General features: G+C 37.9%; 1 protein-coding gene across 2 annotated transcripts in view; it reads right to left on the bottom strand.

The window, feature by feature from the left end:
- The window catches only part of FBN1 (fibrillin 1), a 227,453-nt gene that overhangs the window by 73,774 nt on the left and 139,755 nt on the right, over positions 1-13,924 (bottom strand). For both annotated transcript variants that reach the window (XM_041743578.1, XM_041743577.1), the window contains exons 18-26: positions 13,342-13,395; positions 11,629-11,754; positions 7,778-7,903; positions 7,168-7,287; positions 6,824-6,961; positions 5,921-5,971; positions 4,210-4,335; positions 1,855-2,082; positions 7-132 (exon numbers count right to left, since the gene is read on the bottom strand). In XM_041743578.1, the coding sequence (XP_041599512.1) occupies positions 7-132; positions 1,855-2,082; positions 4,210-4,335; positions 5,921-5,971; positions 6,824-6,961; positions 7,168-7,287; positions 7,778-7,903; positions 11,629-11,754; positions 13,342-13,395 (1,095 nt within the window). The remainder of the gene's footprint in view (positions 1-6; positions 133-1,854; positions 2,083-4,209; positions 4,336-5,920; positions 5,972-6,823; positions 6,962-7,167; positions 7,288-7,777; positions 7,904-11,628; positions 11,755-13,341; positions 13,396-13,924) is intronic.

Genomic DNA, 13,924 nt, shown 5'->3' with positions numbered 1-13,924 from the left:
ACTGACCTGTGCAATTCCTTTCTTCAGAGTCAAGAGCAAAGCCACTGTCACACCTGCACTTAAAGCTGCCAATGGTGTTTCTGCATTTGCCGTGGGTACAGAGGCTGGGAATCATCTTGCATTCGTTGATATCTTCAAGAAAAATAAAACATGCAGAAAGTTCCTAAGCATCCTGTTAGGAGTTCTCAATGCCTCTATTTTAAACCCAGGGAGTTGAAAGGTCTTGATTTAAGGTCTTGGCAATATGCATTTTAAAGAATGTGTGATGATCCATGAGAACTATGACTTTGTAAACATATCTAGACTTTTAAACTTCTACATTTTAGAAAGTTTATTAGGGAAGTAGAGGGTGTGTTTATTCGGACTTCTAGAGCCCAGCACACTGCCTGAAATATATACCAAATACTTAAGTATTTGCCAAATGAATGAATAAATATTCTAAGCCACTAGCATCTATTCCCAAAGCACACAGTAGATGACTGACAAAAAAATGTCCATGGCAACCAAACAAGAGTATAGTGAAATGAGATATCCATGTATGCTTTCTTGCATGCGTCTAGAATATAAGAATTTCAAAAAAAGATGTTATTTATAATTGAAATGATTTGTAAATAAGTGTATGCTATTAAAATATTTTCTCAAGTGTGTATATAATTTAAAAACATTTTCTCAATTAACATTAAGGTTTCATTAATATAATGAAAAGAGTTTCTTGTACAGTAGGATACTGTATATATAATGGGTGAAAGATCTCCTTCAGGAGCCTTTCTAAAGCAAGACCTAAAGCTCAAGAAATACAAGTTCATTTCTATAAAATGTCATGAAAGACAGAACTAGCAGATTAAATTTCAAGAACATGTCTTTCCGTGGCAATGGAGTGCCACAGCCTTTGGAAGCAAATCATTCAAATTCCTTTGAATTTACTTAGGAGACATTTAAGAGGATCATCTAGAAACTGTCTCTCTAGAGTGAATTTCAACCTCTAGGGCTTCTTGGATTAAACACTCAGTACTAAAAGTTATTTTTACACATTTATATAAGGATAATTAAGCAATATTCATATACTAATTTCCCATTTTTATAAGTCAATTTAGTTATGAAGTATTATAATAACTAGGCCCAGACACAATGGCAACCAAGACAAAAATCTCTACCAGGAACAAAAGCTGGGCCTCTCTGAAAAACTGGAATTCTGGGAAACCAGTCATGATTTTTCCACATGCTAAAGTAAACAAGTTCTGTATCCTTGTGCATAAAAAGTTAAATCAATTTTGGAATTAGATTAGATCTATAACTTCTCATTTTTTATACAAATTTTAGATTATAGCATAATAAACTGAAATAATGTTTTAAATATCATAAGTCACTGAAATGTGCTTGCCATAAGAATGACTTTCACTGTTTTTGGACAAAGAGGATCTGCCACTGGGTCTGTCATGCCATTCACCTCCACTACGGTATACTCAGGTGAACTGCAGTGACCTGGATTAAATAATCAGAGAAGAGGTCAAGTTTTATGGCTTTAGCAGATAGAATAAAAATTCCCCAAGAAAATTTCCTTTCTGTTGATATTTGGCTTAGGGTAGTCTTAAAATCTACTTTAACACTTCATAAATGGTTAATAGGCGGGGGGGGGGGGGGGGGGGGGGCCGGTAACCTCAGGAAGTCCTGAAAGGTGGGAAAAGAAAACCCGTTCCAGAGTGAACATTCGCTGAATATAACTCAGAAAGTGAGGAATGTCTGCTGAGATGACCAAGGGATGACCACACTGATGATATTCACTGTTATTCTCCTCTTTGCAGAACATCCTGTTGGTTTAAAAAGAAGAGCAACCAGCCACTGAAACCATTGTACCTTTGAAGAAAGGTTTTCCATTGGTAATTTCTTTTGTGGCGAATCCGGGCCCTCTGGGACAGAGCTCCTCGTACTCAGGCGTGTTTCTCACAGGACACTCCTCGCATTCCTCAGTACCCCAGGCTGCCCCAACGGAGCAGCAACAGGCGTCCATGCGGTGGCGGCCAGCAACGGGCAGAGTGCATTCCTCGTCCTCGTACCTCAGGAAGCAGGTTTCCAGGCGGATATCTGCCAGACGGAACACAGGGAGGCTAAGGAGAGCTACCCTGTTTTCACCACCTCAAACTGTCAACCCGTTGTGTTAGACAAAGTACAATACCCATAATAATTTGCTATGTACTTATTGGCTGGAATTAATTATTTTCCTCAAAAGGAGTCCAGGCTTTCTGATGAATATTCCCACCTAATAAAATACTTTCTTTTCTTTGGCAGCTCATATTTATTTGCACCTCCTATTTCTGGAAACTTTCCTTTCAATTTTAGGCCTTTTCTGATAATTCTACATAAAGAACAGTATTCTGAGAAATCCCACAGTGCTCTTTTGGGAGATGTTTTCTCTGTACAGACATGCTTCCTACCAATACCTGCATTCCATAATGCCTTGGAATCTCCTCTCTAGCTAAAAAGAAACTGAACTCTTTATCAGTGGAGAACATCTAAACTAGCTCCCACACTTTTTCCTGACATCCATTTCTTTTTTGGAGAAGTGTAATGTTAAATTCCAAAATGAAACTGCCCTACTCAATATTGAAGAGGAAAATCAACAAAGCAAAGTCATTCACTCCTCTTCTCAAGTATTTCTTTCACCTCTACATGGGCTTACATGTATATTCTTCTGGGTACACATGGGATACATCCAGCCCCAACCCCAAATTTGTGGAATTGTGAGGAAGAGAAGTGATATACCAGATGTCAAGATATCTGGAATGTAGTCCTGTTCTGCAACTAAGAAGTTGCTTGTTTTAGAAATTATTAACCTTGACCCTGAATTTCCACATCCATAGAATGATGTTGCACCCATCTCTGAAAGCGTTCTATGAAGCTCAGATGAGACTGTGTATCTACAAACTGTAAAGTGTAATTGAAACCTTAGGCATAATCTTCCCTCTCTCCTTCACAATGTGGTCATTAACCATTCACCTACGTGCCTGAACTTTCTTTAATGTTAGAAAGCTTCTGAAGCCTTCTGGGCAAACTTACATTCAGGTTGTCTCCAATATGATGTATGGATACTTTTTAAATGATTTCTAAATTAAACACTGAAACATCTTTGAACTGAAGAACCTGAAAGAAGGCTCTCATTAAGTGTCAATTCCTCCTACACAAAAAAGCAGACTCAAAATGAGATTAACTAAAAAAAAAAAAAAAAAAAAAAAAAAAAAAATGAGATTAACTGACATCCACGGCCATGAAAAGACTCTAGCCTCTGGATTCCAGCTTTTCTATTCCATATTGCTTATGTTTGTAAGCCATATAAAGCTCTACATTTAAAGGTTTGATAGTTCTGATTCATACATGATCCAACTCCCTTAACCTCATACCACTCTTTTAAACCATCTATAGTGGTCCTTCACTCAGGATGACCTTCAGAGAATATGGTTTCAGATATACAATGTCCCTGAGCCATGGACTCAAAAACAAGTGATCCAAGAGACATATTCCTGGCAGTCAGAAGCCTTGAAGTAGCTTCAGAATAAGTTTGCCAGATGCCACACACATACTGTGGGATCTCAGACCTGCTGCCATTAAGAGCCCACAGGACAACTTTCTGAGAACTCAGAGTCCAGTCTCTTCCATATCAATGCCACTTGGGCTCTAACAGTTGGCATGGAGAATCCCACCATGATTAGAAGTGACAGTGGCCTGGGCACCTTCGGGTTCGCTATTCAGGAATCTCGTATTCTTCACTCACACCCACAAGGGTTTCCTGAGATGACTTGTCCATCTGGTAAATGACAGGACATGCCTAGTGGACATGGGTTACAGTTTCTAATCAAGCAAAATTGTTCTTCCCACCATTCACTTTATACCCTATAGTTGCTGGCATATAGAGGCAGGTTTAAGAGTTCTGGAATAATGATTGTGATGGTAATGATTTAAGGAATAGTTATACATCAGTAAGAAACCAAAGTTTCTCTTCACTAACATGTTCCAGCCTCTTTTTATAAAGAATAAATGAAGAGCTTGAGTGAGAAAGGCTATTTATCAAGGAAACCACTATGAATCCTAATGGAAATGCTGCATTTGGGATGTGTGTTTCTGTACTTGGAACCAAATATTCAGCTTTATCTTATTAACTGAGTTTTTAAATCTTTAAGAAATGACCATTAGAAAAGTAATGAGCTCAGGATTTACCTAGGCAGATCCTTCCTGTGGCATCCAAAGTCATCCCATTGGGACACTGACATTTAAATGATCCCTCAGAGTTAACACATACACCATTTTTGCATACTCCTGGAAATACTTCACACTCATTTATATCTATGAAGGAAAAAAAATAAAGTTAAAATATCTGTATAACATCATTCTACTTTATTTCATTCATGGAGTCATAATTATTCTCACAACAGAAAAGGTTATTTTGAACCAAATAAGTTCATAAAGCTAGTTTGTCTCCAAATAGTTCATGTAAAATTTCTAGGAACTTTGAATTGCAACCTGACTGAGTCCACCTTTTACTAAAGATAGGAGTTTCTCCATTAGTCTGAGGGAGTAATTTTTTAATTATAGAGGCTGGGAATTGGTGTGAGTTCTTGGGGACAGCTCTGGGTACTATGGACATCTCAGGTAAGGCCCCCAGGAGCCACATAACTAGCTTTATGAGATCAGATATCCAAAATAGATAGAGAAACAGAAACCTCATCTTTCAAACTAGCAAAGAAGAAATAGCTTGAAGACAAAAATCCCACTGAGAAATAAATATGTGGGGCCACTCAAGAGAATGTCTTTTAAGAAATGTTGAGATGTCCCCAGAAAGTGTATGATTAGTTCTAGCTCAGCAACAGTCTCAGACTGTTCTGTCAAAGCCTTGGTGGTCCCAGCTTGAATTAGGGAGAGTCAAAAGACGCTCATGTTCATTCATTCACCATTTACCCAAACATCTCAAATGTACCAGTCCTTCCCAGTTTGTTTAATAGAAAGTAGTGTGTTCCCTGCCATAATTTGGATAAATACTCACCATCAAGTTAATTCAAAGAAAAGCACTTCCCAATGCCATACTGTGTCTCCGTTTAGAAAAAAATAACTTTTTAAGCTGGGGATATTGAAAAAAAAATATTTGAAGTCTTTCCTTGTGAGAGAGATATGTGGGAAGTGGGAAATTTACCTTTTGGGGTTTTTTTGTTCTGGCCACTTGTACACCAAAATGTGCTGCTGAAGTCAGATAAGTTATTAACAGTGGGTCTGGACCAGAGAAAGGCCAAAGGATTCAGTCATCATTTGGAACAAAACTTTGGGTGGGGGTTGTAGTGTTTCTCTTTATTTTAGCAGGGGGAAAAAAAAAACTTCATTTCATTCCACATATGGGACTAATTGCTGTTTTTAAAATTTTTCAGCTGCCGTGTCATGTCAGGTTGTGTTAGTCACCCTGACCTACGTCTATCTGGGACTCCGTGAGAAAGAATCACAATAAACTGGAGGGAATCCATGTAAGCTTTCAAAAAAGAGACAATAGAGTATGTCCTTCTAAAGGTCATCCATGACCATGAAACAAACAAACACACACACACCAGGACAAACCAAGAAAAAAATGCAAATTTTATAGCCTCATCGAAAACTTCCATTTTTCTCTTCCTGATAGTATTTTGAAAGTGAAGTCACTCAAAACCATGGTCAGCCTAAACCATTCTTAGTCACCCTGCCCTGTGGCCAGAGTGATCCAACACTGGCAACAGCATATATATGCTTGTGAAATTAACATCTGTTATGTTCTGCAGTTCTCATTATTTTCCTCTCTGCTGCATATTTCTCACTGGGAAGTTACATGACAACTTTATCCAGTCCAAGTTCACACAAGCATTCTTCAGGCACACAGAAATTTATGGTTTATAGATAGGCATAAATATACCTTCACACTGTGTTCCTTTAATTCTTGAGTAGCCCTTGCCACATATGGGATCTGTAAAGCAAACAAACAAAAACAAAAACAAAAAACAAATTTGAGATAACAATATCCTGACTTTCTATCACATAGTATAAGAAATCCAAAAGAGGACCTGGGCATGAATTAGATTTTGTTGCTATGAATAAGTCTAAGATAACAAAGTGTTTCTGAGATTGCATAGATGAAGAAGGAGGAGGAGGAGGAGGATGAAATGTCTCCTTGAATTAAGCTCAATTCCTCTGAGAGGTCCTGAAAGACCCAAAGATCCCCTAAAGATCATGCTAAGGTGATGACGAAGAAGGAATTTGGCTAGACTTCTTTTTTGCTATCAGTTCTAAAACAGGAATCACAATATATGATTTCTAGAACATGAACACGGAAAATAAACTTTAGAATTCGAAGATCTCCCGCCATGCAGCATTCACATTATTTAAATCCACACATTTATATATCTGAACACTGAATCAACAAAATCATCATCAAGGATCTCAGACCTCAGCTTTGCAACGGATTTAGAAGTTAAGTCCTGAATGTAAAGAACATCAGTACATTTTTGGAAGATAATCTGTGCCTGTAAAAACCTCAAGACCCCTAATCATGAGTTTCCAAGAGAACCCATTGGAATTCCTGATCTAGGAAAGCAACACTAGGTAACCACATTACAGTGTGGGTGGTAGAAAATAACCCAATCACCAAATCACACAAAATTACTGTCCTTGACACTTCTCTTAGTTTCCTCTTCAGCAATATGTTTCACAGAGGTCATAAGAACTAAATCTAGAATTCCTAGGTATATCTAAATGAACAAAGTACTGGGTTTCCAGTTTCTAAGCAAAGTGACCAGTGGAATGGGCCTGACTCTCTTACCGACTTGGCATAGGGTACAAGGGCTCCCCCAGGCAGCACCAAGAGAGGAACAGCACTGGGACTTTAAGGTAGCTCCATTGATGTTGATCTCACACCGCCCATCGATGACAGTCTGCCAGCAAGTGCCCTTGATGGTTTCTGCAGGGAGGTGGGAGATGATGTTAATAGATAACAGAATCTATATAAAAAAAGCAATGTGCATTGGAATTACAGCATGAATGACGTGTGAAACAAGTGATAGTGGTCATTTACAATTTTGTTCATCCATATTTAAATTCTTTGCAATAAACTCTTTTGCATTAAAAGTGAACATTAAATACAATGCTGATCAGCAGGATAAATACCTATGCAGATGGTTTTTGTTGGATCCAAAGTACTTTCAGAAGAACATTCACAAATAAAAGAGCCCGGGCTGTTCTTGCAGACTCCATTAATGCAAGGACTTGATTCACATTCGTCGATGTCTAAAACAAAAACAGGTCCACATTACTGCTAAAGAGTAGTCTTGGGCATGAAAGAATATTTAAACTCTGGCCTCAATTGCTACCACATATTCTTTATTAGATAGTAAAGCTGACCTAGAAAGTTCTTTTCTAGACTAGATGGAATGTCAAAAATAATGATTGAGCATATCTCTTAAGCACAGAATCTGGCATACAGCTGAATCTTTTTATTCAGAAAATCTGAAGCAAACATTAGATGTGATATCCAAATTACTAACTTTAGTGTGATATTTTCTTCATCTTTTAAATGATGGCAAATAAAATGGCAACTGTAAGTAAGTACCATCAGTAGCCTACAAAGTGCATACAAGTGTCATTTAGGACCACAGAATCTCAATTATAATGACATAATTGTCTAAAATAGAGGTGACTCTAACTTATTCTCATGGTTTTTCACTGGCATACTGAAAGACAATACAGTACACAGTGTAAGAATAAAAACACAGATTACCTTCACAGGTTTTTAGGTCAGGTTTGTAGATAAATCCCTTGGGACAGGTACAGACAAAACTTCCAGGAGTGTTTCTACATTGTCCATTATCACAAAGCAGACTGTTCAATACACATTCATTAATATCTGGAAAACCAATAAACATGAACTTAAGTGGAGCACATTCCATTGCACACAACTTCTCGTGCTTTTTTAGGTTAAGTATTTAAGGTCCTATGATATGATTAACTCAAGCAAAGAGGCAAAATTCCTCTAACATTGGTTTTTGCCTAACTAACCTAATTTGAGGAAAATAGGAGTTTCATCTGATTATTTTTACTAGGTATCTACAAAGTATAAAGTCACCAGATACTATTCAGTACACTTTTTTAACAGGCAGAAACCTGGATTTGCTGTAAGTCATTAATCTTTATATAACTGTTCATTGTCCCAGGATTAAAAGAACTAATCCTATTGATTTAAGGAACTAAAAAAAACATTTAGAAAGTAAGGCCCATCCTTGATATGTGTTAGTTCCAGGTGGGTATTTCTTCTTTAGAATAACTGAAATGGTCTCTGGTTGTGTTTATAAAGTATGAAGCAATCTATAGAGTTTATAATTCTCATGAGGAATTTCAGACTCAAGATTCAGAGAGCTCAGAAAAACTCCTTACTTTCAGGTAAATAATAGGTCTGTCTGATGCAAAATCTAAGTTTTGATATGAGTTACTTAGGTAATTCAGGAAGTGTGGAACTTTAACAGCTTGTTATATACAGTTGGGCTAAACTATATCACACACCCCACAGAATGGGCTATATGTCCACAAGGAATTTTTTTTTACAAATTTTGGAAGAAGCTAAAACATCTCCGTGTCCTTCCGGGCCTGTTCAGATAAATGATGATTCTGTCTGCCAAAGAGGAGAGGCTTTATTACAGAAAAATGCAATAGTAAAAGTTGTGAGTTTAATCTAGTTTGCAAATACCATGTACACTCAAATCACAACTGTACCCCAGAAAAGAAGCCCTAAAATTAAGGGTGTGGTAGAGGAAGAATTCATTTCTCAAAAGTCATTGTAGACCACAAAGAAAAAGGGCTAAGTTTGGGCCAGCAATAAAAGTTAGGGAAAGGAAAAAAAAAACTGTAGTTGAAAGAAGGGTTTTAGGATAAGTATGTGGCTCCCCTGACCTTCTCCTAACCTCATTTTCCTAGGCACTGTTTTAGCCTGACACTCAGGTGAAAAGTGATTTAAATGGGGGCAAAGAATTTGCTTTTGTTTACTGTTAGTTGTTTTTATGAATGTGCAAATGCCACATGTGAAGATGGAAAGCACATGAAAAATATTCAAGGAAGATTTCTGTTTCTTTGAAAATAACTGATATCTCTACTTTGCCCATAATGACAATCATCAGCAGGCCTAAAATAAAAGGCACCTATTAGGTGTGACACTTTACTTCAACCTGCAAAATTCTAGAACTGTACATTGTACAAGAGGAACTGTATTCTCGCCATGTTCTGTCCTTCAAGCAGTTCGATAGAAGACAAAAGGAGAAATTATTTATGGTGAATAGTGGAAGTACAGGGAAGAAGAGAAGGTAGGAACATGTGAGCATAGGTGACCTGCAGAAATGACTCAGGTGTTCAGAGAGCCAGAAGGGGCAAAGCAATAGAGGGTTTGTTTCAGGACATCTAGAGTTATCTTTCCTCTCCATTCTATCTCTAGAATCATTCACTTTTCTTTGTACATAGACAGAGAAACACATAGAGTCTTTGTACACAGAACCACACATAGAGTCTAGAGTAAAGGTGCACATATTGTTTTAATACTGATCTCACAGTGTCCACAGAAACACAGAATTTTGTAGGAGGAGAAGCTATGAAAAAAAAAGAAAAGAAAAAGAAGAAATGGTGAAGTATAAAAGAATCAAATGTGAATGAGGCCTTCTGTAATACATTAAAAGGACTATAGTGAACTAGAGTACTTTCTGGTGTACAAAGATTCCTGAAAGGAGTCAGAAATACACAATTAGGTTGGAGGAGCTTTGAAAAGAATTGCACAATGACAAGAAGACAGAGGAAAACTCATGGATATATCAGAGATGGTCATGTTTTAATAGTTCAAAATAGTAAACTTTTTCAAAATATTTAATTGACATGGCCATTTTTCCCTGTCCAAGTGAATGAAGTTCTATATGATGTAATTTAATCTTAATCCTTTTAAGGTTAAAGTATTGTCTGTCTAATCAGAGGTAACAAGTCTCTTGGGAGGGATCTAAGTATTTCGGCAAGCTCCTCAACACCAGATTTGCAATGGTAAAGTAAGGAGCCATGGCAAGTAAAATTGCTTGTTACCCAGGGACAAATAGGAAAAGGAACTTTCTTTTCTTGAGTCAGAACATATAGCAACTATGGCTGTCTAGGCAATAGTTGAGTCCAGCACCTGAGGAGTAGTTAATACTTGCTCGATTAGGTGTTGAAAGAATGAAAACAAAGACATTTGTGTTTATTTCAATCTGTAGCATCTCAGAATTTTTACATGTTCCAATGACTGACTACCGTATGGCAGTAATTTTCAAACCCTGCAACTAAAATACCACTTATGGCAGGAGAGAATAAGTTCTAACACCTAAACCCTAAATGGTTTTTAGAGAGTTAAAAGTATATTTGAGGCCCCGCTTTTATATTTATTAAAACTGATTAATTTTCTCCCTACTTCATGAAAGTATTTTTTATGTAAAATTTGTTTTGCTTTCAAATCAAAAAGATACACCGTTTTACATTTTGCTTTTGGTATACTCTGGCATATTCCCGTAAATTTGAATATTCTGGTGTTAGAAGCTGAACTTCAGGAAATCTGCAGTAGTATGTCACTGCACCATAGAATAGATAGTAGATTTCAGAAAATACTAGTCTAGGCAACTGGAAAAAGTTAAAAAAGAATAATGGTGCCCATACTGACCATTTTATTCCCAAAGTTTTTGTTTTTGTTTTTTTATAGTTACTGGCTGGTACTTTCATTAAGATTTTATTAGAGCATCAAAATGTGGTGTTTTCTTGGGGCACCTGGGTAGCTCAATTGGCTAAGCATCTGCCTTGGGCTCAGGTCATGATCCTGGAATTCTGCGATAGACACCTGCATCATGGGACTTACTGCTCAGTGGAGAGCCTGCTTCTCCCTTTCCCTCTGTTCCCCACCCCCTTGCCCTCACCACCACCACTTCTGCTTGTTCCCTCTCTCTCTCTCTCAAATAAATATATACAATATTAATCTTTTTAAAAGATTTTATTTATTCATTCATGAGAGACATAAAGAGAGAGAGACAGAGACACAGGCAAAGGGAGAAGCAGGCTCCATGCAGGGACCCAATGTGAAACTCGATCCTGGGACTCCAGGATCATGCCCTGGGTGGAAGGCAGACCCTCAACCGCTGAGCCACCCAGATGTCCCAATAAATAAAATCTTTAAAAAATATATGGTGTTTGCTAAACTTAACAGAGAACAGGTATTACTGAAAATAAACTGGGTTTTCTTTGATTAAATCTAATAAAGTGGTTGGGAAAAGAGTTGTTTCTCTCGGTAAAAATAGGGCTATCTTTGTAGACACATAAGAAATGGCTCACAATCTGTATTTTGTATACATCTAAGGAGCTTCTCTTTTTTGGAGTGAACATGACACACGACTACTTATAAATTATCAGGATTCAGGTATGTAAATTTTAGTTAATCAAGGCATGTATGTGCCATGCTGACACCCAAAGTGAAGGCCATCCATTTGCCCAGGCCCTTCAGCTACTGAAAGCAGTTTCCTCAAAGCAACAAAGAAGCAATGCATGATGTGTGAGATGTCTTAGGAAACAGGTAAAACTTCTTACCAACACAGTTCTTCCCAGATGGATCCACTTCATATCCTGAATTGCATATGCATTTGTAGGTCCCACGGAGATTTTCACAAATTCCGTTTGGACAGATATCCGGATCTAAGGCACATTCATTTATATCTGCACCACCAGAAAAAAGTTCAGTATCAATAACATTCTAACGTTAACATCAAAGAACTACCAAAGAAAATAACGTTACAATAAATGTAACAACTTTAGAACCTAGTGAAAATAAAGTTTCACTTTGATGAGGAAACTTGATCACTGTTTCTCACTACAAGATGTTCTGACTCACATCTTCCTTCCACCAGTCCTAGAGAAGAACTTGGCATTTGAGCTCAAACTACAAGATTACCAATCTTTAATCAGGCTGAAGGAAAACCCCTGGTCTTCTGACTCAAACATCAAGATGGAAAAGTGGATCACCACAGAGCCCCAGTCCCTCCCGCTGGTCTCCCTGCCACCAGCCCAGCCTCTTTGATGTACCTTCCTTCCACAGAGCCATCAGACTTAGCTTAAAAACAAGATGACTGTGTCACTCTCATGGTTCAAACTTCTGTAGGTTCAATAATCAAGATTAAGTTAAAATATTAACTCTATTTACTTTAAATTTCTCGTTCTTCCATGAACATACAATGCCCTTTTGCTCTTTGTGGGGAGTGTTTGGAACCAGGCCTATTCTTTGGTCCAAAGCACATTCAAACATCACCTGTTCTGGAAACCCCTCTGCTGCTCAGCCCAGATGAGGCTAAGTCCTCCCTCTTCTGTGTGCCTACAGACTGAGGAGAGCTCTCTAGTCAAGAGTGATGCAGATGACAATCAGTGAATGGCGAGTCTCAAATCTTCTGTAAGTCAAGGTTGACATGTTTTTCCTTCTCCAGGTCCCTATCACAACTTTATTTATTCCCCACTCACTCTTTATTCATTATAAATTTCTTTACTACTCCTCTTTCCCTCAAATATCTCCTCTCTACCTTCATCCACATATAATGATGAAATTAACCATGAGAATGAGCGGACAATCAATTCGGTCTACTTTTTTTCAGGCCTGTCCTGAGTTGAATTATTTAGTTTTATATTAATAAAATAATCCCTTCATCTTTCCTGTCACCTGTTTTTACCCTCATTCTAATTCTCCCTTTTAACTTTAATTCTTTCATGGTACAGATATTTCTCTAGTTCTAACCTGTCCACTGAAATATTTCATCTTCTTCCCACTCAGTTAATTGCTATCTCTGCTTGCTACAAAATATAAGATAGCTCCCTATTGACATCTTATACTGCCTGAACACTTGATAGTCAATAAATTATTCAAATGTGAATGTCTAATAATTCAACTAAGCCCATAACCCTGAACAGCACTTGATGGTGGAAGAGCCAAAGGGGGACCAGACCGTCTCTTCTCATGAATGAGACCACACTCATTGTATTTAATCTGCAGTCCTCCCATCAATCACCCTGGAAGAACACCCAACTATTCAGTATCAAGCCCCACATCTCAACCCAGCAATCCAGGACCCAGTGTACCACAGTTGCTCTGCCCCTGGGGGCTTCTAGGTGTTCTAGGTACATCATGCAGTGATGACCAGAGAAGAGGTCAGACCTCCTCAGTCTGCATGTAAAGGGACCAACTGGAAACCCACAGGAGGGCCCACCACTGCTGCTTCTGCACATGCTGAAAGAAGGGAATTCCAAACCAGTCCTTACCACTGCCTGCTGATGTCATTCCTGGCCCACTGCTGCAGAGTGCCTGATATTCCGCTGCAATAAATTAACAGATAGTAAATGATTCCTTTGTTTGTAGAAGAGGTCGATCCTGTGCTTGGCTTTGCACACATCATTTCCTCCTAAGTGAGTGGAACCGAAAGAAAGTGGTAACAGAAAAAGGAGCCATCTCCCGAGGGAGTCACTGGTATCCCAGGCTCCCATTTGAAAGGCTCTGCATCACTGTGGAAAATGACTTTGAAGGACATAAGCAAGTTATAGTAATTCCTTGTGCAAAGCGCTTTTGGAAAAGGTGTTTTTCCTATAATTTGATTTCGTTCACCAGGGAACACTTTACACTTACAGTGAAATGTGCCTGTTAAAATGTGGTTTCTTAACTGTTAATAAAACCTTCTCCTACTATCTTGGGAATAATTTTGCTTCTTAGTGTGAACTGTTGGGTGTTTTGGTTTTTTTTTTAGTACAATCAAGTACTTAACATTTTCTCATTTCTCTCTGCACTTGTATTTAAGTATATTTTTAAAACTCACACTCATTGGAATGTTAGATTCATCCTCTCTGATAA

The sequence above is a fragment of the Vulpes lagopus genome, chromosome 2 (genome assembly GCF_018345385.1).
Source record: "Vulpes lagopus strain Blue_001 chromosome 2, ASM1834538v1, whole genome shotgun sequence".
Lineage (NCBI taxonomy): Eukaryota > Metazoa > Chordata > Mammalia > Carnivora > Canidae > Vulpes > Vulpes lagopus.
This window is presented reverse-complemented; position numbering and strand designations above follow the sequence as displayed.